This window comes from Lepidochelys olivacea, assembly GCF_965140295.1.
Source record: "Lepidochelys olivacea isolate rLepOli2 genome assembly, chromosome: 6".
Taxonomy (NCBI): domain Eukaryota; kingdom Metazoa; phylum Chordata; order Testudines; family Cheloniidae; genus Lepidochelys; species Lepidochelys olivacea.
Genome location: NC_140416.1, coordinates 5997630 through 6021024, shown reverse-complemented (window position 1 = coordinate 6021024; position 23395 = coordinate 5997630). Strand labels below are relative to the sequence as shown.

Genomic DNA, 23395 nt, shown 5'->3' with positions numbered 1-23395 from the left:
CTTTTTTACCCAAAATCTGAAAATCAGTACAATCCCTATCAAACATCATTTTGACTGCCTTTTTAATCTTTGGAAGTAGCCCATCTACAAGTTTTTGGTAGCCTATATCAAGATTATTAGAGATTAAGCAAAAATAGTTGCCCTTCATATTATGATAATAGGTTTCTGCTTAACAGCACCGACAATGGTGATTGCTGTGCCAGACCCGAATAAAGTTTGGATAATCTCTGAACACAGGAACTGCCACTGTCCCTGACCTCTGTAGCCCTGTGGCGTATGCAGCCAAACCCAGAGCAAACTCCCTTCTGCAAAATTCTCTCCCAATTCCCTCTAGTCAGATCACAAAATTCAGCCTGCTCCCTACTTGTCATAAGCCTCTTTAATACTTCCTCCATACGTCTGCTTTTTGGGACAAGGATCTATTTCTTTCATTATGGCTGATATCTCCTCTGGGAGAAGGTTTTTAACCTTCACTTCTGCACACGAACTACTCTGATTGTTTTGGACTGTGGATATGATTACAGGCTTCACAGGAACAGGTGCTGTAGGAGACTTCGAATCCAGATTGGTCAAGGAAGGATAAAGTGGACTGTAAAGGAATGGAACTTCTTTTGACACTACAACACTCTACACATTAATGCTTTTTCCTTTCAAAAGTTTCACTAAAAGCCCAGTCGTTTCTGTATTCTCCCATTGTACTGCTTCTAGCTGTGTCTGCAGAATGTCGCTCGCCTCCACAAGAGACTCACATTCCTGGGGCTTCTCAGTCAAAGCCTCAGACCTTGTAACACCCTGTGCCCCTAGCTCTGTGACCTTGCATTCCACCCTCCTGCACATCCTTGAGTTCAGGCGTTTTGTATGTTCTACATTCCCGTTTCAATGCTGCATTGTTTCACAAAAGCTCTGGCTGCTACTATCAAACTCTGAACAACGGTGGCTTTTGCCTTTTTCTTAGCAACCTTTTGTTGCCAAAAAAAAAAAAAAAGTTGCTTTCCAACAGCTTCGTCCCCAGTTCAAATAGATTCTGGCTTGTCAGGCTGTCTTCCTCCTTAACCGGACCCCCACCGTATCTGCAGATCTCCCCAGCAACTCCATTGTCCCTGAAAAATGCCTTAAATCCCTTTTGACAGTCCCACAGTACAATCCAGACTCATAAGCGCTGACTCTGTGGGTGCTCTGGGGCTGGAGCACGGAGGGAGAAAAATTAGCAGGTGCTTAGCACCCACTGGCAGCCAACTCCCCCTTCCCCACAGCACCTCTTGCCTGCTCCTCAACTCCTCCCCCTCCCTCCCAGCGCCTCCTGCCCGCCGTAAACAGCTGTTTCGCGGCATTCACGAGGCTCCAGGGTGGGAGCAGTGGGGGGCATGTGTGCGCGTGGGGGGAGAAAGAGGTGGGGAAAAGGCAGGGTGGGAAGAGGCAGGGGAGGGGGCTTAGGGGAAGGGATCAAGTGGGGATGTGGGCTTGGGGGAAGGGGCGGAGGGGAGGGTCGAACACCCCCTGGCTAGAGGGGAAGTCAGCGCTATGTCCAGACTAATGAATACCTTTGTCACCCCAGATCTCTAACCTGGGGTGCCCTTTACAATGCTTTGCTGCTGTAGCCTCCAGCCTAGACTGCTCACAAATGGCCTCCAGCATGCAAATCACTCCCAGCTAGATCTATGTTTGCTGTAGCCAGCGAGCCACCCCAGGGTGATTCCAACTTACTCCCAATCTCAGATTTCCCCCCAGAAATCTATGTCCTGTACTGCCCAGCCCTTTCCTGGACAATAGAAGTTTATATAAAGTCTGTCATTTCATCAATTGAAATAATATGCACACATCTTGTTATCCCAAAAGGAGTTTCCCAAACACTTCAATTTAAAAGCACTGAATTGGATAAAACAATACGAGAAGTTTAATAACTACAAAGAGAGAGATTTTACATGAGTCCATATAATAAGCCATAAACATCAGAAATGGTTACATAAAAATAAAATGCAACTGGTGCCTAACCACATGCTCTCAGCAGTCTTGCTGACCAAACTTCTTAGGTCAGGACCCCTTCCCCAGTTCAATGGCCACTTCCTTTTTCCCTCCTGGTGTAGTGAATCAATTGATGCAGAGAGAGAGGAGGGGAGGGGGCACTGGGTATTTGTCTCTTCATTTTATAGTGTCAGTCTCCCCCTTGGAAAACATTTGCAGATGAGATTTTGGAGAGAGAGAGTCTATAGGGAAGGATGCTCCCTGCTGCTTTTTCCTTAACTGTTGGAGCTTCTTTTGTTTCCCTTTCTGCTTGAGGACTCTGTTTACTGCTTAAAATGTAAATTAAGACAGGCACCCATTCCTTTGTTTGAGACAGGCCTGTTTGCAATATATGTTAAGAACACCATACAGTGGAACCTTATAACTTCACTTACAATTTTGCTACACACATTTTATCAGGGCAATGACCAGCAAATTCTGAGATTTCAAATGATACCTCTCAATGCATACTTTGTACAAAGATTATTACAATAGCATATAGGGTGTAAACATAGAGATACATTCTGTCACACCCCTCAATAGCCGTAGGTTGTGGTTCCTGGAATATTGGCTGTTAGCCCAATCTGAGGAGTGTTTGGCTAGCTCACCAGAATGTTGGATTGAGGTTCATTTACGGAGCAGATGGATCTAACAAATATTTATTAAGGCAAAGCACTCAGCAAGCTGTGATCAATTACTTCCAAGTGAGAAGTTCATTAGGTCGATCTCATCACCATCATCTCCAGCACTGGACAATACAATTTCAACCTCCCTATGTTACACAAACTTATTAATTACTTTTTGATATCTTTTCTTACATATATTTATTAGTCTCATTTCCATGTTAATTCCTTACCCCTTACCCCATCAGTACAGGTTTAGTGTTAGTTCAAACTGGTCTTTTCTAGCTTTTTAATTACTTTATGTTTTGTGGCTCTCACAGACATGATTACTCTGCAATTTTTTACACATACACAGTTCTACTTATGCTGTTAAGCATTATCAGAACAGGACTGTAAAATCCACAACAGGCTTCTGTCATGTTTAAGTATGCCTTCGCTCCCAAAAGTAATCTGTTCAGAGAACTTACAGGGGAGAGAGACCTGGCCCTTGTATGTGATAAGGGGGAACCTCTGCTTGCTCTCGCCTGATCCTTCTCCCCAAAGCCTTTAGACAGGAGCTAGACCCTGAACCTGCCTTGAAATGCCCCCACCTCCCCATTTTAACCAGGCACTAGGTCAGCATGGGGTCAGCATCTGAACATCCCATTGAGAGGGCATTATGGGCTGTAGCTAGGACAGAGGAGACAACTGGAGAGAGGACTGCCTGGTTTCTCCCAGGCCAGTCACTCACTGCAGCTCCTTCCCCTCAACCCCCACAGATGCAATGTATTATTTTATTTCCTCAGGGGGGTTTCAGTTTGCAAAATGAAAAAATGAGGAAAGTTTCTCACCAAGAGACTGACAAGGAGTTTCCTGCTCCTGAGTAACTGAAAGACTGTGATGCCTCCTCTGTACCCCTCACTGCACTGATCACAGGGAAGGGCAGGGACGAAGGACTGATACATTACAGGGGTCAGAGAGCTGCTGCCTGTTATAATGACTCTTTTTCTGAATAACTGAAGTCTTTGTCCCTGGAAGCGGAAGCAACACTTGAATGCACTTTAGCCTGCAGAAGAGAAGAATGAGGGGGGATTTGATAGCTGCTTTCAACTACCTGAAAGGGGGTTCCAAAGAGGATGGCTCTAGACTGTTCTCAATGGTAGCAGATGACAGAACGAGGAGTAATGGTCTCAAGTTGCAGTGGGGGAGGTTTAGATTGGATATTAGGAAAAACTTTTTCACTAAGAGGGTGGTGAAACACTGGAATGCGTTACCTAGGGAGGTGGTAGAATCTCCTTCCTTAGAGGTTTTTAAGGTCAGGCTTGACAAAGCCCTGGCTGGGATGATTTAACTGGGAATTGGTCCTGCTTTGAGCAGGGGGTTGGACTAGATGACTTTCTGGGGTCCCTTCCAACCCTGATATTCTATGATTCTATGATTCTATGAATGCCACTAACACTGAGATGTTCTAGGGTCTCAGCTCTGACATTTAGCAGCAGGGAGTGGAGACACTGTTTCCAGGCACCTCATTCTGCTTCATTGCCTGGTATTCTTAGCTTGTCCTTGTAGTGGATTAGTGGTCTTCCTTCCCTCTCTGGCTCAGTGGGAGTCCACTCCACCTCACTATGTCACTGGGGCACGGCCCACTACTGGGGAATTAGCTAATCGAGCACGAGAATCTGTGGTTTCGGTGGTTAGACAGGGCCAAGATGATCTAGGCCCCTGAGGTCCTTAGGCAGGGTAGAGCAAACAAACAGTCTATTGCCTGACAGACGGCAGACAAATGCAAGCCTCTTGGCCTAAGGTGGGGAGGCTGCCACCACGAGGTGGAGTGGGCAGCAGGGGGTAGGGGGACCCAGGCCCAACCTCCTCCACAGGGTCCCAGACCAGGGCCCTAACAGTGGCTTAGTGTTCCACCACTGGGTCAGCAGGGAGCCTACTGCAACACACTGACTTGGGGTCTAACAGCAAAACTGGACCATGGACTGGTTCCCCTGGGCTACTTCCTACTATGGTCTGGGCGAGGGGTAGTCCAGGGGTCCTTTGTCTTCTCAGGGTATACAGTGAGCGGCCGTCCTGGCAACTCTTCTCCAGGGTCAGTCTTCTGTAGGGGCAGGGCATGGCAGGAGAAGTGGGCATGGCCAGGTTCCACGCACCAAGGATCAGAGAGTGGCTTCTCCCCCTCTGGCTCAGTGGGAGGCCACTCTGCCTCATTACAGTCCTAATGACATTATTATGTACAAAAAGATTCAGGCTCAAGGGGCCTGGTCTCTGTGTCTGAGGAGGACGATGAGACATGCCCATCAGGGAGCTCTTAGTGCCAGGGGGCAGGAAAGCTATGAGCTCACACTGGGTGCAAGGAATGTTTTGCACATGGAGATGGGCAAGTGCAATTGACCAATCCCTGGTGCTGGGGACCATCTCAGTTTGAGCAGTGATTTAAAGGGGAGTTATCACCTCGGAAGAGTTAGCTCTGGGCCTGACTCTGCTCATTCTCCTGTCGATGGGGGATACCCCCTCCTCGCTCCTGAGCTGGTCTCAGAAGAATCATGCCCCACCTCACCCCAATGGATTCAGGACAGACAGGCAGACCAACTGACAACACCGGATTAATTTTGATTAAAGGACAAAAAAGTGTATTTAACTATAAAGAGATAAGTTTTAAGTGAGTACAAGTATTAAAGCATTAAAGTCAGAAATTGTTAGAAGAAAAATAAAGATAAAATGCTTTGTAGTACTAAATCTTTACAAAGTAGGTTTGGTTTAAGGTGAAATTTGTACCATGTGCTTCCAACTGCCGTACTGACCAATCTTCAGGTTAGGATTCCTCCCAAAGTTAAAGAGCTGAATTATTTTGTCTTCTCAGGTGGAAAAGAGAGAGAAGGACAGGGAGAGATAACTTGGAGTGCTTTTGCCCCTCACTTCAGTCACCCTTTGAAATGCATTTCCCTGAGAATGACCCTTACATAAAGTTCTTTGCAGCTGAAAGCAAAGAGACATGCAGTCTCATGAGGGGGAGATTTTACACTATTGATTGCCTAGATCAAATCTGTTTGTTCCTACCCTTTTCCTTGCCAAAAGAATGGCCACTTGGTAGGTGATGGCCCATCACTTTTGATGGCACCTGGCTGGGGCATCAGCTTGCTCCTTGTCTTTAAGGGACGGGTTTGCCCACTTCCCAGACTTGTCTGGTAAACACATGATTCCAGCTTATGTTCATAACTTTACACATAACATTGCTACATACATTTTACCAAGATATTATTGATCAGAAAGTTATTAGATTTGAAATGATACCTTACAAGGCATATATTATACAAAGGTAATTTCAGGAGTGTTTAGGGTGTGAATATAGGGGTGCATTCAGTCACACCAGTTAAACCCCACCCTGCCATAGGCTGTGGGGATTAAATTACCCCCAGTTCAGGCCTGGCCATGACTGCTGAGCCCTCCCCTGACACTGTGAGCTCAGCAGTTGTGAGCCTGACACTGTTGGGGCAGAGGAAGGGTCTGGCCAACTGCCATAACTGCCACTTTGGAAGGTCCCATTCTCACGGGGGGAGGGGGGATCCCTCACCAAACCCTCAAATCTATTGATTTTTTTAAAATCAAGTTGGGATGTTTTCCTAAAAGCTCTGCTCTAGGACTGATTTTGGGGCCGTTCTCTGGCCTGTGTTACATGGGAGGTCAGACTAGATGGTCACACTGGTCCCTTCTGGCCTTGGAATCCATGAATCTGTGCATTTAAAAATGTGGAAAATAAAAATGAAGCGGGTCAATTTTGAGCCTTTGGCATTTTATTTCCCCTCTTCTCCCCACCCACTGTCGAAATGGTTCATTGAGACGGTTAGTGTCTTGCTTTGCTCTGAATTGAACCATCTTGCTGCTGGTGGTGGGGACAGTAATAAAGTATCTGGGGAGCCCATTTTATTTTTGTTTTTGTTGCCCTGTCAGGAGTTTTAAAAGAAAAACCCCTCCCCTTGTATTAGTGACTCCTTTTCAACATGGGAGTTAAAATTCCTATGTCTGGGGATAATTTTCCATCCTCCCTCTCAGGCTGAGAAGGTCCTTCCCCAGCCCTGAGTGGCAGTTAGTTGTTTCCCTTCCACTTAAACTGGGGCGGGGGGAGAGTAAACAAAGCTCTGTATTAGGGGTAGGGGTGAAATGGGACCTTCCAAAGGGGAAATTAGAAATAAACACAGCCTTATATTGCATGGGATGGGGGGTTAGCACGAATGGGCCCAAGATGAAGTAGACACACTTTTCAGGTGTCCCCAGCTAATAGATATTTGTATCACAGGAGTGGGGCTTTCTCAAGATCAGTGGTGCCTGAGAACCCGCTTTCTTCCCCCCAGAATGCTCCTTCTACAAAGGCAGAACAAGAACCGATGGTTGGAAGCTGAAGAAAGATTCATTCAAATTAGAAATAAGGCACCAGTTTTCCACCGTGAGGGTGATTAACCATGAGGACAAACTCCCAAGGGAAGTGGTGGATTCTCCAGCTCCTGGTGTCTTCAAAGCCTGTTGGGACACGGTTATGGAAGATGCTTTAGCCAAATACAAGATATTGTGCTCAATACAGGAGTAACTAGGTGAAATTTAATGGCCTGTCTTATAGAGGGGTCAGACTAGATGATTTAAAACAGGGGTCAGACTAGATGATCTACTGATCCTTTCTGGCCTTGAAATATATGAATGTCTAAAGCCCTTTTCCTATCCTTCTGCACATTCACCTTCATCAATGTTCCCCCTCCACATGGATGTCGGTGCAGTAGTTGGTTGCATCAGGATTATGGAGCATGAAAGTTCTTATGCAGAGGCACACACAGCACCAAATTATACAGGAATTCTCTGTCGTAATTCATGAAGAAAATTCCCTTCTGTATCAAACAGTGTCTTATAATTTAAACCATTAAGAATGAGTAAATAAGGTGTCACTGGTGAACAGCACTAACAACAAAAGCAGGAAATCCTTAATTAATGAAAATATTTGTGTTATAATAATTAGCAACTTTTTTTTGCTTAATTTACAATTTCAGAGTCAAAGTGAACAAGTGCTACAGATATATCAATTGAGTAAATGTCATCTCACTAATGGTGAACCATGCATCATATTAATTACACTAAAAGAAAAGGATGAAGTGAGCTGTAGTTCACGAAAGCTTATGCTCAAATAAATTGGTTAGTCTCTAAGGTGCCACAAGTACTCCTTTTCTTTTTGCGAATACAGACTAACACGGCTGCTACTCTGAAACCTGTCATTAAGTACACTGGAAGTTAAATCTAATCACAGAAAAATTCTAAAATGTGACCCTCAGCTATTTCCATCAGAGATTTCTGTGCTTGCTGGCAAGTAAGTTGACAGAAAACAAAATGCATTTGGGGTATTATATTAAAGTACTGTACAGTACTGCCTCTTTTCAGATATATTCTATGACTGTTCAGAGAAAGAAATGTTCCTAGGCCAGATAAATCATTCATCTGCCCCTCTTCAGTTCTTTTCAATGTAGCTTGTATATAATATTAATATTTAAAATAATGTTCCAAATGTTGATTAGTTCAGTAGAGAACATCAAAGTTATCTAAATAAACATTAACACTAATTAAAGCAAAGGTGCTGTCCTTACAGGTACAAACTGTTAGGATGACATACAACACTGGGTACCATTTTATGTTTCCAAAAACTTGATCAAAAGGAGAGTTGCCGTTTCTGTAATGGAATTCTGGAATTTAAAAGGAAAAGGAAGTGGAGAGATTCCAGCACAGATGAAGAGTTCTCCAAGTAACTTGAAAAGTAAAGTGTACCAAGAGCCACACTACTACTGTGCAACTCTCACAGCAACATTAAAGACTGGTTTAACTAGTAGTGTAGTGTGTCTGGGAATAGGGGAATATCCCTGTAAGTTGTTTGAGAGTCCTCTAATGATGTTCACTGTGATCTGTGTTTTAGAAGCTATCAGAAATCAGTCTGAGCATAGTCTGCATTAAGCTCTTTCTAGTGTGTTTTTATATCAATAATAAACATGACTATTTGGCGGCCAGGTGTGCCTGATAGTTTCTTCATATATTTTTGGTTGTGCACCAAGCAAAATACACATGCTAATTATAATAATTTTTTTCCTATTTATAACACAATGAAACAAGTTCTGATACCTTAGCCATTGCTCCTGTTCTTAATTTGTCTGATTTAATTTGTCCAAAAAGCAAGCGAAGTTAGTCCCATAGACTTCTTAATTTGTAACTGTCCATATAATTTATGTGAAAACATTACCTCTGGATCTGCAACAATTTGGTGTGACTATTGCTTTTGGTTGATTATTTTGTGCATGTGCTATAGCTATTGTCAAATGAGATACAAAATAGAAACAGAGGTGTAATATTTGGCAGGGAGTAGCCCAGACATGGAGTTTCAGCTCTGGGAATGGCATATTCTTGTCTCACCACAATGGCACTCCTGGTGCTCCGAGAAATATTTTGTCACTGTCAGCCACTCCCATTCCAATTCCAGATTTGAATATTGCATTATTAAATAATGTATAAACACTGTTATGAAACAGTGGGTTATAGCCCATGAAAGCTTATGCCCAAATAAATGGGTTAGTCTCTAAGGTGCTACAGGTCTCTTTGTTGTTTTTGTCATGAAATTCAATCAGATTTATTATGGTAAAATGTTTGAAAAAGCATCGCACACTGATGAATTACTACAAAATACTCTTTTGAATAAGTTTCAGAGTAGCAGCCCTGTTAGTCTGTATTCGCAAAAAGAAAAGGAGGACTTGTGGCACCTTAGAGACTAACCAATTTATTTGAGCATTAATCAGATAAATTGGGTTAGTCTCTAAGGTGCCACAAGTCCTCCTTTTCTTTTGAATAAGGAATGGGACGATGGGACCCATCAGCAGTGAACCGACCTCGCTTCGTGTTCACGACTGGCTGGGTCTGTAACAAATCTTCTCCTAACGAGATGATTAAGGGTTAAACCCACAGAGCTCGGGGTCCTCCACAGCCTAGACACGCCCAGGAATGACTGCGAGACCTTCCGTGCCTCAATCCTGAGCCCGGCCCGAGCGGCGCGTGCGGGAGCGAGCCCCCTCTGCAGGCTGCAGCCCCGGCGCGCGGGACGGTGAGCGGGGCCCGGGGAGGCGCCGCCAGAGGCGGCCGCGGAGGGAGGGAGGGAGGCGGCCGCGGAGGCTGCGAATCGCTGCCCGGGGAGGAGGCTGCTGCGCGGGCGGCTCCGTTCGGTCGGTTCCCCTGGCCTGTGCCACGGGGGCTGGGCCCGGCCCGCTCGGGACACCGGGCTCGGCGCCGGGCCGGGGCCGCTGCACACACCGGCGATGGGAGCGCGGGGGGAGGCTGCGCTGGGTCCGTGGGTACCGCGGGGGGAAGGTTCCTTCTGTGAGCGCCCCATCGGGCAGCGTGCTGGGGATCCAGCCCGGGGCCTCCAGCGCTACCAGCCTGGGCTGCTCCTGCTTGAGCTGCAGCTCTCTGGCTGGGGCTCCCAGGGTCTCTCTAGAGCAGGAGTGGGCAAACTTTTTGGGTCGAGGGCCACATCTGGGTGGGGAAATTGTATGTAGGGCAGGGGGTTGGGGTGCGGGGTGCAGGAACCGGCTCAGGGCAAGGGATTGGGGCAGAGGAGGGGTGTGAGGTGTATGGGGGGCTCAGGGCAGGGAGTTGGGGTGCAGAGTGCGGGACGGGGCTCTGGGCAGGGGTGCAGGAGGGGTGTGGGGTAGGGCAGGGAGTTGGGGGGTGGGGTGCAGGAGGGGTTCGGGCTCCAGTCTGGTGCTGCTTACCTAAAGTGGCTAAGGGGTGGCAGCGGCATGCACCGGGGCCAGGGCAGACTCCCTGCCTGCCTGCCCTGGCCCCATGCCGCGCCGCTCCAGGAAGCGGCGGGAACCAGGTCCCTGTGTGGTCCCGGGGGGGCGGGCGGGGGTTTGTACAGGGCTTCGCTTACTGCCCTTGACACGCCTCCAGGTACCTCCCCCGAAGCTCTCATTGGCCGCGCGGGTGGTTCCCCGTTCCCAGCCAATGGGAGCTGCGGGGGGTGCCTGGAGGTGAGGGCAACATACAGAGCCCTCTGCCCCCCTTCCCCGCCCCCAGGGGCAGCAGGGATGTGGTGCTGGCCGCTTCTGAGAGTGGCACGGGGCCTGCAGCACCATGGGGGCAATACCGCGGGCCGGATCCAAAACCCTGATGGGCCAGATCCGGCCTGCAGGATGCAGTTTTCCCACCGATGGTCTAGAGGGCAACTAAAACCTGCAGCTGGGCTGTGCCAGTTGATGGGGCTCAGCCTAGGGGCAGTTTAATTGTGGTGCAGACATTCGGGCTTCTGCTGGAGCCTGGGCTTTGGGACCCTGCTCTGTGTAGCTCAAGAATAAATAAAGTTGGTCCAGAAGGAGATATTACCTCCCCCACCTTTTCTCTGTAATATCCTGGGACACACTGTTGTAGCCATGTTGAACGCTAGTTCCTGCCCAAGAAAGAGGGCAGGCCCTAGGAGGGAGTGACTGGGAAGTGAACCACCCCTGTACTCATCCCACAATGCCACTCCAGTGCCCCACTCTCACCCTGCAATAGTGGCTCCAGCAAGGTCCTGTGGGGTTGACTGGGCCCAGTGCCCTGCTCTGGGCATTGCATCATGGCTGGAGGGGCTGCAGTGTATGGTGACAGAGGGTCAGGTGTGCCGGCTAAATGTAAGTGGGGCTGTGACCTGGTGCTCCGGGTTGCTGCGACACACACTGAAGTTTGGCTTGCCTGTCCCATCATGACAGAGGGTCAGGAGGACGCCGCCTCAGAAGTGGTGCTACTCTTTGTGCTAGGATACAACACCCACAGCAGGGGGCCAGGCTTAGCTCCCGGAGCCACCACTGTGTGGTGAATCACAGACACGGAAAACACTGTCCATTACTTCTTTTACACTGCGCAAACCCGCACCCATAATAATGGTACAAACTTTCAAACCTCCCAGAACCCTCCCAGATCCGTGGACCACTGTACGTCTGCCTCACCTGCAACAGCTCTTCCTCTACCCGTGTGTAAACTTTGCCATGCTGAGTTGGGTTGTTTGTCCTTTCAGATGTTGCTGACGTTTGAGGATGTGGCCATGTATTTCTCCCCAGCGGAGTGGGCCCTGCTGGGCGAGGAGCAAAGGCAACTTTACAAACACGTCATGTGGGAAAATTACCAGACTCTGGTCTCGTTAGGTGAGGAGCTGTGTCTGTGAGATCAGGGCCCCACTGCACTGGGTGCTGCACAGAGACACCGTAACTGAGATGGAGCATTGGTGTGAGTGGTTGGGTGGAGAGGTGTCTATGGGGTTGGAAGGAGGGGTGCATGGGTGTGGATGGATAGAGCCATGTTTAATGGAGCAGAGCAGCCCTTTCAGGGGGAGACAAGGTTGGTAAGGCAATATCTTTTATTAGGCCAACTTCTGTTGGTGAGAGAGAGAAGTTTTTGAGCCACACGGAGCTCTTCTTCAGGTCTGGGAAAGCAAAACTACTCTCTATCACCAACAGAAGTTGGTCCAATAAAAGATATTACCTCACTCAGCTGATCTCTCTAATATCCTGGGACTGATATGGCTACAACTACACTGCATATCTTCAAGAGTATGCACTTCTACCCATGGTCGCTAGGGCTCCACAGTTTAGTGCAAGAGAATTGTGTCTCTTGTAGTTCCCCGGACAGAGCACATAGGCAGAAAAGGGTTGTGTGTTCGTTAGGTCTACAGGATGAAAGGCCAGCCAACGCCATAGTTAAGGTGAAAGACAGACTGGGTTCATCTGTGCAGGAATAAAAGACCCCTGGCATAGGCCCAAGACCTATGGGTGGCCTGGGTCAGTTGACTCAGGATGTAGAGCTCAGGTTGTGGGGCTAAAAATTGCATCGCAGATGTTCATGTCCGAGTTGGAGCCTGGGTTCTGGGACCCTCCCTCCAAATATCCACTCTGCAATTTTACAGTCCAACGGCCCAAACCCAAGTCATCTGGCCCAGGCCAGCTACAGGTGTTTTATTCCTATGTAAACATATCTGCAGGAGAAAGGGGGGTGCTGGGTAACTGAGTAAATCTCCTAGGGTAAGGAGAAATATCCAGCATTTGTCACATCTGTTCCCCTCAATCCCTTGAGACATCGCAGTCCTCTCCATCTGCCCTTTCCACAGGTGCCAGGTTGTTTGCAGCTCAATATCCCACCACTGCCGGGCTCCAGGAATGTTGACCATAAGTTGCAGTACATGTTTCCATAGAAAAAAATTGCCTATTAGCCTTCACATTTAGCTCATTGCCTAATTAACAAACATTGCATATGGAGCGGTGCAAAGTGCAACAGTTGTGTAGCTGGAAGTGCTTAGCTTAGATCTAATGGGCGGTGATGATTTTCTCTAAGCAGGAATCCAAACCCGCAAGCCAGTGGTGATCTCCAGCATAGAGCGAGGAGAAAATCTGTGTGTGCCAGGTCCCACAGAAGATGAAGATGGGGACATCCTGAGAGGAACCCACCCAGGTGAGGAAGGAGTTAAACTGATGTGCAGGGATAGAAGGAAGGCAGCTGGAATCCTGATTGTGGTCCAGGTGACAATAAATCCCTGATTGTTAGTCTTTTAGTCTATTGTTGGTAGGCTTTCTTAGAACAGTATCACGTTGTCAGCTCTCATTCAATGCATGATCCACTTTAACCACCACATTCTTTTCTGCTGTACTGCTGTAAAGCTAGTTATCTCCCATTTTCTATTGTGCATTTCATTTTTCCTTCTTCGGTGAACTAATTTGAACTTGTGTTTCTTCAATTTCACCGTGTTGATTTCAGACCAATTCTCCAGTTTGTCAAGATGGTTTAGAATTCTAATCCTGTCCAAAGTGTTTCTAATCCTTCGCTGGCTGTCTGAATCATTGGCTGAGCAGCACTTGGGAATTTCCCTTCCGAGTTCAGGCCCAGTTTTCTAGGGACCCAACATCGTTCCATCGCTTTATTGGGCTCTCTGTTGACATTAATAAGAGATTTTCTTATTATTCTCCAGGACTGGTTCGGAGGCAACATGTTATGGGAATGAGGAGACCTGGACTCTATTCCTCATTCTGCCACTGAACTGCTGGCAGACCTTGGACAATGTTGTATTAATTCATATAGATTACATGGGCCCAGAGAGACAAAGATGTTAACATGACACTGTTATGGCCAGCATTGAAGAGCGTTAAATAAGGTTTGGGATTTGGAATACAGAGACAGTAGTCTGCTCAGTACCATGGAAATCACCATGAAAAATTCTTTCTAACCTTTCATTAAGTATACAGAAAAAGAAGGAAAAAGAGTTAAGACATTTTAGGTATAACGTAAGACTTTTATTTTGACAATGTCCCTTGTTGCCTTTCCCTTTAGCAGGAGAGAGTCTTTAGTCAAAAGGCCTCTGTTTGAAAGTCTTTTAGATGGTATTAAAGACGGTAATAACTGTCCTCCTGGGGAAAAGAGAAGCAGCTAGTTGAAATGGGCTGGAGCTGTTATTGCTATTATTAAAATCCAATCCCATTTCATAGATTCATAGATATTAAGGTCAGAAGAGACTATTATGATCATCTAGTCTGACTTCCTGCACGATGCACACCACAGAATCTCACCCACCCACTTCTGATAAACCTCTGACATATATCTGAGCTATTGAAGTCCTCAGATCATGGTTTAAAGACTTCAAGGATCAGAGAATCCTCCTGCAAGTGACCCCATGGCCCCATGCTACAGAGGAAGGCAATAAACCTTGGGGGGAGAGATAGCTCAGTGGTTTGAGCATTGGCCTGCTAAACCCAGGGTTGTGAGTTCAATCCTTGAGGGGGCCATTTAGGGATTGGGGCAAAAATTGGGGATTGGTCCTGCTTTGATCAGGGGGTTGGACTAGATGACCTCCTGAGGTCCCTTCCAACCCTGATATTCTATGATTCCAGGGCCTCTTCCAATCTGCCCTGGAAGAAAATTCCTTCCCAACCCCAAATATGGCAATCAGCTGAACCCTGAGCATGTGGGCGAGATTCACCAGCCAGATACCCAGGAAAGAATTCTCTGTAGTAACTCAGATCCCATCCCATCACAGGCCATTGGGCCTATTTACCATGAATATTTAAAGATCAATTAACTACCAAAATCATGTTATCCCATCATACCATCTCCTCCATAAACTTATCGAGTTTAATCTTAAAGCCAGATAGGTCTTTTGCCCCCACTGCTTCCCTTGGAAGGCTATTTCAAAACTTTACCACTCTGATGGTTAGAAACCTTTGTCTAATTTCAAGTCTAAACTTCCCGATGGACAGTTTATATCTATTTGTTCTTGTGTCCACATTGGTACTGAGCTTAAATAATTCCTCTCCCTCTCCGGTATTTATCCCTCTGATATATTTATAGAGCGCAATCATATCTCCCCTCAACCTTCTTTTAGTTAGGCTAAACAAGCCAAGCTACTTGAGTCTCCTTTCATAAGACAAGTTTTCCATTCCTCGGATCATCCTAGTAGCCCTTCTCTGTACCTGTTCCAGTTTGAATTCATCCTTCTTAAACATGGGAGACCAGAACTGCACACAGTATTCCAGGTGAGGTCTCACCAGTGCCTTGTATAACGGTACTAAAACCTCCTTATCCCTACTGGAAATACTTCGCCAAATGCATCCCAAGATGGCATTAGCTTTTTTCACGGCCATATCACATTGGTGGATCATAGTCATCCTGTGATCAACCAATACTCCAAGGTTCTTCTCCTCCTCTGTTACTTCTAATTGATGCGTCCCCAGCTTATAACTAAAATTCTTGTTATTAATCCCTAAAATGAATGACCTTACACTTCTCACTATTAAATTTCATCCTATTACTATTACTCCAGTTTACAAGGTCATCCAGATCTTCCTGTATGATATCCTGGTCTCTCTCTAAATTGGCAATACCTCCCAGCTTTGTATCATCCGCAAACTTTATTAGCACACTCCCACTTTTTGTGCTGAGGTCAGTAATAAAAAGATTAAACAAGAATGGTTCCAAAACCAATCCCTGAGGAACTCCACTGGTAACCTCCCTCCAGCCTGACAGTTCACCTTTCAGTATGACAGGCTGTAGTCTCCCTGTTAACCAATTCCTTATCCACCTTTCAATTTTCATATTGATCCCCATCTTTTCCAATTTAACTAATAATTCCCCATGTGGCACCGTTATCAAACACCTTACTGAAATCTAGGTACATTAGATCCACTGCATTTCCTTTGTCTAAAAAATCTGTTACTTTCTCAAAGAAAGAGATCAGGTTGGTTTGGCAAGATCTACCTTTTGTAAAACCATGTTGTATTTTGTCCCATTTATCATTGACCTCAATGTCCTTAAGTGCTTTCTCCTTCAAAATTTTTTCCAAGACCTTGCATACTACAGATGTCAAACTAACAGGCCTGTAGTTACCCGGATCACTTTTTTTTCCTTTCTTAAAAATAGGAACTATGTTGGCAATTCTCCAATCATACGGTACAAACCCTGCGTTTACAGATTCATTAAAAATTCTTGCTAATGGGCTTGCAATTTCATGTGCCAATTCCTTTAATATTCTTGGATGAAGATCATCTGGGCCCCCCGATTTAGTCCCATTAAGCTGTTTGAGTTTCGCTTCTACCTCAGGTATGGAATATCTACTTCCATATCCTCATTCCCATTTGTCATGCTACCATTATCTCTAAGATCCTCTTTAGCCTTATTAAAGACTGAGGCAAAGTATTTGTTTAGATATTGGACCATGCCTAGATTATCCTTAACCTCCACTCCATCCTCAGTGTTTAGCGGCCCCACTTCTTCTTTCTTTGTTTTCATCTTATTTATATGGCTATAGAACCTTTTACTATTGGTTTTAATTCCCTTTGCAAGGTCCAACTCTACTTGACTTTCAGCATGTCTCACTTTATCCGTACGTATTCTGACCTCAATAAGGTAGCTTTCCTTGCTGATCCCTCCCATCTTCCACTCCCTGTATGCTTTCTGCTTTTTCTTAATCATACAGCTGGTCTACAACTCCTGCCGATGAATTTTTTCCCCTTTCTTGGGATGTAGGCTTCCGATAGCTTCTGCAGCTTTGACTTAAAGTAATCCCAGGTCTCCTCTACCTTTAGATCCATAAGTTCTTCAGTCCAATCCACTTCCCTAACTAATTTCCTTAATTTTTGAAAGTCAGCCCTTTTGAAATCAAAAACCCTAGTCGCAGATTTATTTTTGTTTCTCCTTCCGTTCAGTTTAAACTGAATTAGCTCATGATCACTTGAACCAAGATTATCCCCTACAACCATTTCTTCTATGAGGTCCTCACTACTCACCAAAACCAAATCTAAAATGGCATCCCCTCTAGTCGGTTCAGCAACTACTTGATGAAGGATTCCATCAGCTATCGCATCTAGGAAAATATGAGCCCTATTATTATTACTAGCACTCGTCCTCCAGTCTATATCTGGGAAGTTAAAGTGTCCCATGATCACGCAGTTTCCATTAGTATTTACTTTATTAAAAACATTAAAGAGGGCTCTATCCATATCCAAATTAGATCCTGGCGGTCTATAGCACACCCCAAGCACTATCCCAGGGGAGGCTCTAGTAGTTTTCTTCCCCAATGTGGTTTTTGCCCAGACGGACTCTATCTTATCCATTCCATCGCTTCTTATTTCTTTACATTCTACCTCATCATTGATATACAATGCTACTCCACCACCTTTACCTTTATTTTGGTCTTTCCTAAACAGCACATACCCTTCAATACCTGTAGTCCAGTCATGACTTCTATTCCACCCTGTTTCTGTTATCCGTATAATATCTGGTTTCACTTCCTGCAGCAGTAGCTCTAGTTCCTCCATTTTGTTACCTAGGCTCCTCGCATTGGTGTCCTAGGAGACAAAACAGAACAAACCCACACGAGGGAAGAGAAGAGAACGGCATGGATAGAACATGTGGCTTCTGACTCGGGTTTACTCTTACTTGCCACTTCACGGCTGGAAAAACACAGGCACGGCACACGGTCTGATCAGCCAATTGGAGACCTGCCTGGCAAACCTGTCCCGTGTTGGTCTGTTCTGGACAATGCGTTTGGCTGCTTCTTTGATCATGGGCTTACAGCAATGTGGCAAACTGGCATTTTTGCCCAGCTAAGGCAGACTCTTATTTACTCGAAGGCAAATGGAGAAAAATAAGGAAGAGAAGAAATATGATGGGGAATGAAAATAATTCATGAGGGTTAGGCGGGACGGAGACAAAATCTCACATTCCAGGTGATTTGGGGGAGTTAGCCAGAACTGGTAAAGGTGGCAGTATCCTCCGGCTCCCTCTCTCTGGTCCAGTCTTGTTAGGACATTTTTTAGGATTAGGACGAAGAAGATCTGGGGTCCCAAAAGAGTATCAGGAGTGGCAGCATGATGGTATTGCTCACCACAGCAGTTGTTGGCACGCTCCTGCTGTTGCTGTTTTTTCAGTCAGCGAGGGTTGCATTCAGTCCCGCTCCTTTATTTCCCCCCGAAAGTGTTTTCTTTTGAGAAACCCCAAAAGGAAGTAATGGGCAAAATAGCCCAGCCCCTCATTGTTTTTCTGCCAGTTAGGCCTAAATTCTAACTCAGTCATTTTGGTTCGTTAATGTCCAGTTCCGCACTTCTCTTGTTTACAGCCATCATTTTATCACTGTCCTTGAATTGCATTGTAGGCCTCTTTTGTTTGGACTAATTCCGTCATCTTGTTTATATTTTGCACCTTTTCCATCTTCATTTATTGTTGTAGGATATTGTAACACTTTATAAACTTTCCCACAGTTTTTACAGTTATACTGGCAATTAGGGTAAATTTGTGGGCCCAATTATTACAACAGCAAGTTACTCTTTTGGCTCAGGTTCTCTCCCACCCTTTATGTATTTAGTATGTAAGCTTTTCAACATCAGGGTGATCTCTCTGTGTAGCACTTGGTGCTATGAAACCACAAGCTGAGTTGTGCTACCACAATACAAAGTAACAGTCAAGCCTCAAATAGCTTCTCCTCTTGTATGTTGTGGAACTAGCATGACCAGATAGCAAGTGTAAAAAATCGGGACAGGGGTGGGAGGTAATAGGAAAAAGCCCCCAAAATCGGGACTGTCCCTATAAAATCGGGACATCTGGTCACCCTATGTGGAACCCACTGTCCAAGAGTGACTATAAATGAGTAATTTACAGTGCAGGGGAAAGGGCTTCTGTCAGTGATGTTCGTTTGGTCCATATGATGTCAATCAACGGCCTTTTGTCTTGGTGCAGATTTTCCAGATACGGTGGAGACCTGGGACTGGTCAGCAATCGGAAGCTCCTTGGGCTTCTTCCTCACACGAAGATATTCCTCTGGAGCAGGTAGGGAACCTGCCCTCTCTAGCAGTGGGAGCCGGAGAGCTCATTTCAGGAATCGTCCATCAGCTGCAAACTCTCCCCTCACAGAGCATTACAATAGGGATTGAAGCCCAAACATGAGAAGAGCTACAGCTCCTCACCCTGACATGCCCCTAGAAACTCCATCTCTCCCCTTACGCAGATTCCTCCAGTCTCTCCCCCTCCCTCATTTTCCACAGAACATGGAGCCATTCGGATCCATCACAGTGTGAGTCCCTCGGGAGAGGGGTGTCAGTGCTGGGTCTGTGGTGATGCTGTTCTCCCCACTGAGATGGGCCTCAGATTAGGGAGAGAATTGTGGGTGCCGATTTTCATGTTTGCTTGTGGGGCTGTTATCAGGGCCTATGAGACACTGATCTCTTCCTCCTTCCCCAGCGCTGAGGCCCCTGGGAGATTGGCCTCTTGCACTGAACTGCCGATGGCCAGCCCTGCTCTGAGGGGAGAGGCATGGGGCTCCCTTAGGCACATCCCCCTGCTGGGAATATTAGTGGTATCCCTTTCTGAGCAGCACAAGAAATAACATCTGAATTCTCTTCCCCACCAACCAGGGGTGAGGAAACTGAGCAGGGCTGAGGGGCAGACTCCTGAGGAAGAGTCTGGCAACCTGGAGTCACCCAGGCCTTTCCCAGGAACACCAGTGGAGAGCCATTCCCAGAAATCTGAGCGGGGAAGGCACCACAAGAGACAGTGCAGGCTCCAAAGGCAGAGGAAGCACCTGACTAGGAAGGAGTCAGGAACCGGAACAGGCCATCAGAGGAGATCCAGGCCAAATCTAAAGCCTCCTGCAGAGGGAAAAGCTGAGCCCAAAAAGAGCCTATATACCTGCCGTGTGTGCAGGGAAGAATTCAAGGTGCAGAGAGACCTGAAAAGCCACCACTGGATGGTTCATAGGAGACAGGAACTGTATCACTGTAGCGAGTGTGGGGAGAGCTTTAGGAGAAAGAAGGAGTTCAGAGCACACGGAAAAGCTCACAGAAAGAAGAGAGACCATCCCTGTTCTGAGTGTGGGAAGATATTCCACCAGTTATCGCATCTCACTGCCCACCAGAGAATACATACAGGAGAGAGACCCTACTGCTGTGCTGAATGTGGAAAAAGATTCTTCCATATATCGGCTCTTAATATCCACAAGAGAGTCCACTCAGGAGAGAGACCCTATGCCTGCGCTGAGTGTGGAAAGCGATTTATGGATTCATCAACATTTCGTAATCATCAGGCAATCCACTCAGAAAAGAGACCCCATCGCTGTAACCAATGTGGGAAAGGCTTCAAAGTTATATCAAGTCTTACTAGACACCTGAAAATCCACAGCAAAGAGAGACCCTTCTTGTGCCATGAGTGTGGGAAAACATTTTGTCTGCGAGAACATCTGATCAGACATCAGAGGATCCACACTGGGGAGCAGCCCTATTGCTGTGCTGAGTGTGGGAAAAAATTCAGTCTCCTTCAAAGTCTCAGGAGACACCGGGAAATTCATAGTACGGGGAGATTCCATTGCTGTGCTGAGTGTGGGAAAGTATTTGGTCATCCAAACAGTCTCACTAGACACAAGCGAGTACACACTGGCGAACTCTATCGCTGCACTGACTGTGGAAAAGGCTTTGTCCGTCTACAACATCTCACTCGCCACCAGAGAATCCACACTGGAGAGAAACCCTATTGTTGCACTGAGTGCGGGAAAAGTTTCACCCAATTGTCTGGCCTCGCCAACCACCTGAGAATCCATTCAGGAGAGCGACCCTATCCCTGCACTCAGTGTGGGAAGCGCTTTGCTCACTCATCATCTCTCACTGAACATCTGAAAATCCATTCAGGAGAGCGACCATATTCCTGCATTCAGTGTGGGAAGCACTTTGCTCGCTCATCATCTCTTACTCAGCATCAGAGAACCCATCCAGGAGAGCGACCATATTCCTGCACTCAGTGTGGGAAGCGCTTTGCTCGCTCATCATATCTTACTAAACACCAGAGCACCCACTCAGGATAGAGACTCCTGACCCTTGTGTTCGATGGAGGGAACCTCTTCAATCTCTTACTTCACCCGTTCCCAAAGTCTGTAAAAGTGGGAGAACTTGCTCCCACTCTGAAATGTTCCCACCTCTTCAGTAAGCAGACACAAATTTAGGTGCTGAGTTTGTTAAAATTATTTTGTGTAGTTTTGGAGATGGAAGCATTTAACCCTAGAGGTACCGAAACATTCCATTGTGAGCATTATAGGCTGCAGCTGGGACAGAGATGATTGGAGTCAGGACTGCAGTTTGGAGTCCATGAATCAAACAAATCAATCAAACAGCCACAAAACAAATTGATCAGCAGAACCAGGTCCGTGTCTCCCTGTTTCTCAAGTGGGGAAATCCATGGCCATGCCTCTCTGTCGGAGGGCGATGACGAGATGTGACTTTGTCACTGTTGTCTCATCGTTCTTGGAGGGAATAAACTAATACAATAGAATTATGAGTCTGAAATGGCTGCGTTGCCATGTGTGTAAGTGAAGACCTGTAATCTTCCCTGCAGTGCTGACTTTATCCGTGACTGCCTTTCTTTTTGGAGCAGGTTATGCCAGCTGCATTTCAGTTCAGTTGTAATATTCTCTAAACACTTATTCCCACTCTAGAAATGGGGGTGTTAGAGCTTTGAACTACTAAAAATCTGACAGAATACTCTGCTCGTGCTAACCTTTATTTTGCTAATTTACTAGTAGTTAACTTGTTCGAATCTTTGTTTATTGTATATGCGACGTCTGTCAGACGCAAGATGTATGCTCTTAAGGTTTGCCAAATATGAACTGTGTGCTAGGTACAGTTAGTGCAAATGTTTCCTTGATCTAATGCTACTTGTGTGCTATGGTCTACTGCCAGCTAAACTGTTGTGTACATAATTAGATAAGTAAAGGTGTGTAAGGTCTGTGGAATTTGGAATTTTCTGCCTCCTAAATGCGGAGAATACAAATATGAGCTAAACTGTGCTCATAGTTTGAAACAGAGTGAAGATGTAACTGCTGCAAGACAGGTTTCAGAGGGGCAGCCGTGTTAGTCTGTATCAGCAAAAAACCCACGAGTCCTTGTGGCACCTTAGAGACTAACACATTTATTTGGGCATAAGCTTTCATGGGTTGTGATCCGCTTCATCAGATGCATGGAGTGAAAGATACAGTAGGCAGGTATAAATAGACAGCACATGAAAAGATGGGAGTTGCCTCACCAAGTGGGGGGTCAGTGCTAACGAGGTCAATACAGTCAGGGCGGATGTGGCCCATTCCCAACAGTTGACAAGAAGGTATGAATATCAGCAGAGGAAAAATATTACTTATTGTAGTGCTAATGAGGCCAATTCAGTCAGGGTGCCAGCAATGCCCCTCTGCCATGTACATTGTCCAAACCAGACAGTCTCTATGCAAAAGAATAAATGGACAGAAATCATACTTTCTTGTCAACTGTTGAGAATGGGCCACATCCACCCTGACTGTATTGGCCTCGTTAGCACTGACCCCCCACTTGGTAAGGCAACTCCCATCTTTTCATGGGCTGTCTATACCTGCCTACTGTATCTTTCACTCCATGTATCTAATAAAGTGGGTCATAACCCACAAAAGCTTATGCCCAAATAAATTTGCTAGTCTCTAAGGTGCTGCAAGGACTCCTTGTTTGTTTGTTTATTTTTTCCTGCAAGACAGTTTCTCTAGATAAACAAATTAAGAACCGGAAAAATGGCTAAAGGACCAAGAAAGGTTAGTCATGGAGCTTTCTTGAATTGTAACTGTCCATATAATTTATGTGAAAACATTACATGTCGGTCTGAAACAATTTGGTTGAATATTGCTTTCGGTTGATTTTTTTTTCATACATATGGTATGACTACTGTTAAATCAGATACAAAATAGAAACTCAGCGGGGTCTGATATTTAGCAGAGTGTAGACCAGATGCAGAGTTTCAGCTTGCGGAATGGCATATCCTTGTCTCACTTTTCAGGGCACTGTAAGTGCCATGAAAGTATTTTATTACTTACAGCCAATCCCATCCCAGTTCTAGGTTTGAATAATAATTAAATCTATTAATTTACTGATAGACACTGTTATGAATCTCAATCCACATTTATTCTGGTGAAATGTTTGAAAAGGTCTCACACCCTGATGAATAAAGAGGGGGGCTGGAACTCAGGGTGCTGGGGGTGCAGATGCAGCAGCCCCCCCTCGGGTTGAAGTGGTTTCCATCCTACACAGGGCGCCCAGCCCCCCACTGTAACATTGGTGCGATACCCGCCTTTGCACAAGGGATGGGAGCCACCAACCCACAGGGAACCGGCTTCACCCCGTCTCCCCTAGTGGCTCCCCCTGCAACTCGCTTCCCCGACCGAGATGCTTAAGGGTTAAACCCACAGAGCTCGGGGTCCTCCGCAG

At 46.1% G+C, this 23395-nt stretch overlaps 1 protein-coding gene and 1 long non-coding RNA gene across 4 annotated transcripts; one reads left to right on the top strand and one right to left on the bottom strand.

The window, feature by feature from the left end:
* Window positions 1-1871: 1871 nt before the first annotated feature.
* Window positions 1872-10541, bottom strand: LOC311522494. Its single transcript, XR_014712138.1, has 2 exons — window positions 10394-10541; window positions 1872-7124 (listed from the first exon to the last, which is right to left on the bottom strand). It is a non-coding gene; the product is annotated as an uncharacterized lncRNA (long non-coding RNA).
* Window positions 9610-23063, top strand: LOC311522452 (uncharacterized protein). 3 transcript variants are annotated; one of them, XM_084631798.1, is made up of 5 exons: window positions 9610-9726; window positions 11677-11803; window positions 12990-13103; window positions 18873-18962; window positions 19547-23063. In XM_084631798.1, the coding sequence occupies exons 2-5, from the start codon at window positions 11677-11679 to the stop codon at window positions 20983-20985; spliced, it is 1770 nt and encodes a 589-aa protein (XP_084487924.1). In that variant the 5' UTR covers window positions 9610-9726; the 3' UTR covers window positions 20986-23063. The 3 variants fall into 3 exon arrangements, with proteins under 3 accessions (XP_084487924.1, XP_084487925.1, XP_084487923.1); XM_084631799.1 differs by having other exon boundaries at window positions 9710-9844; XM_084631797.1 differs by lacking the exon at window positions 9610-9726 and adding an exon at window positions 11325-11593.
* The last annotated feature ends 332 nt before the right edge of the window (window positions 23064-23395 follow it).

What these genes read in the sequence shown, in the direction of transcription:
- LOC311522452 (XM_084631797.1), top strand. Translation starts at nt 11,543, where the DNA reads ATGGTACAAACTTTCAAACCTCCCAGAACCCTCCCAGATCCGTGGACC. An exon ending in CCTGAGAGGAACCCACCCAG is followed by an intron (nt 13,104 to 18,872) that starts GTGAGGAAGGAG and finishes GTCTTGGTGCAG; the next exon opens with ATTTTCCAGATACGGTGGAG. An exon ending in AAGATATTCCTCTGGAGCAG is followed by an intron (nt 18,963 to 19,546) that starts GTAGGGAACCTG and finishes CCCACCAACCAG; the next exon opens with GGGTGAGGAAACTGAGCAGG.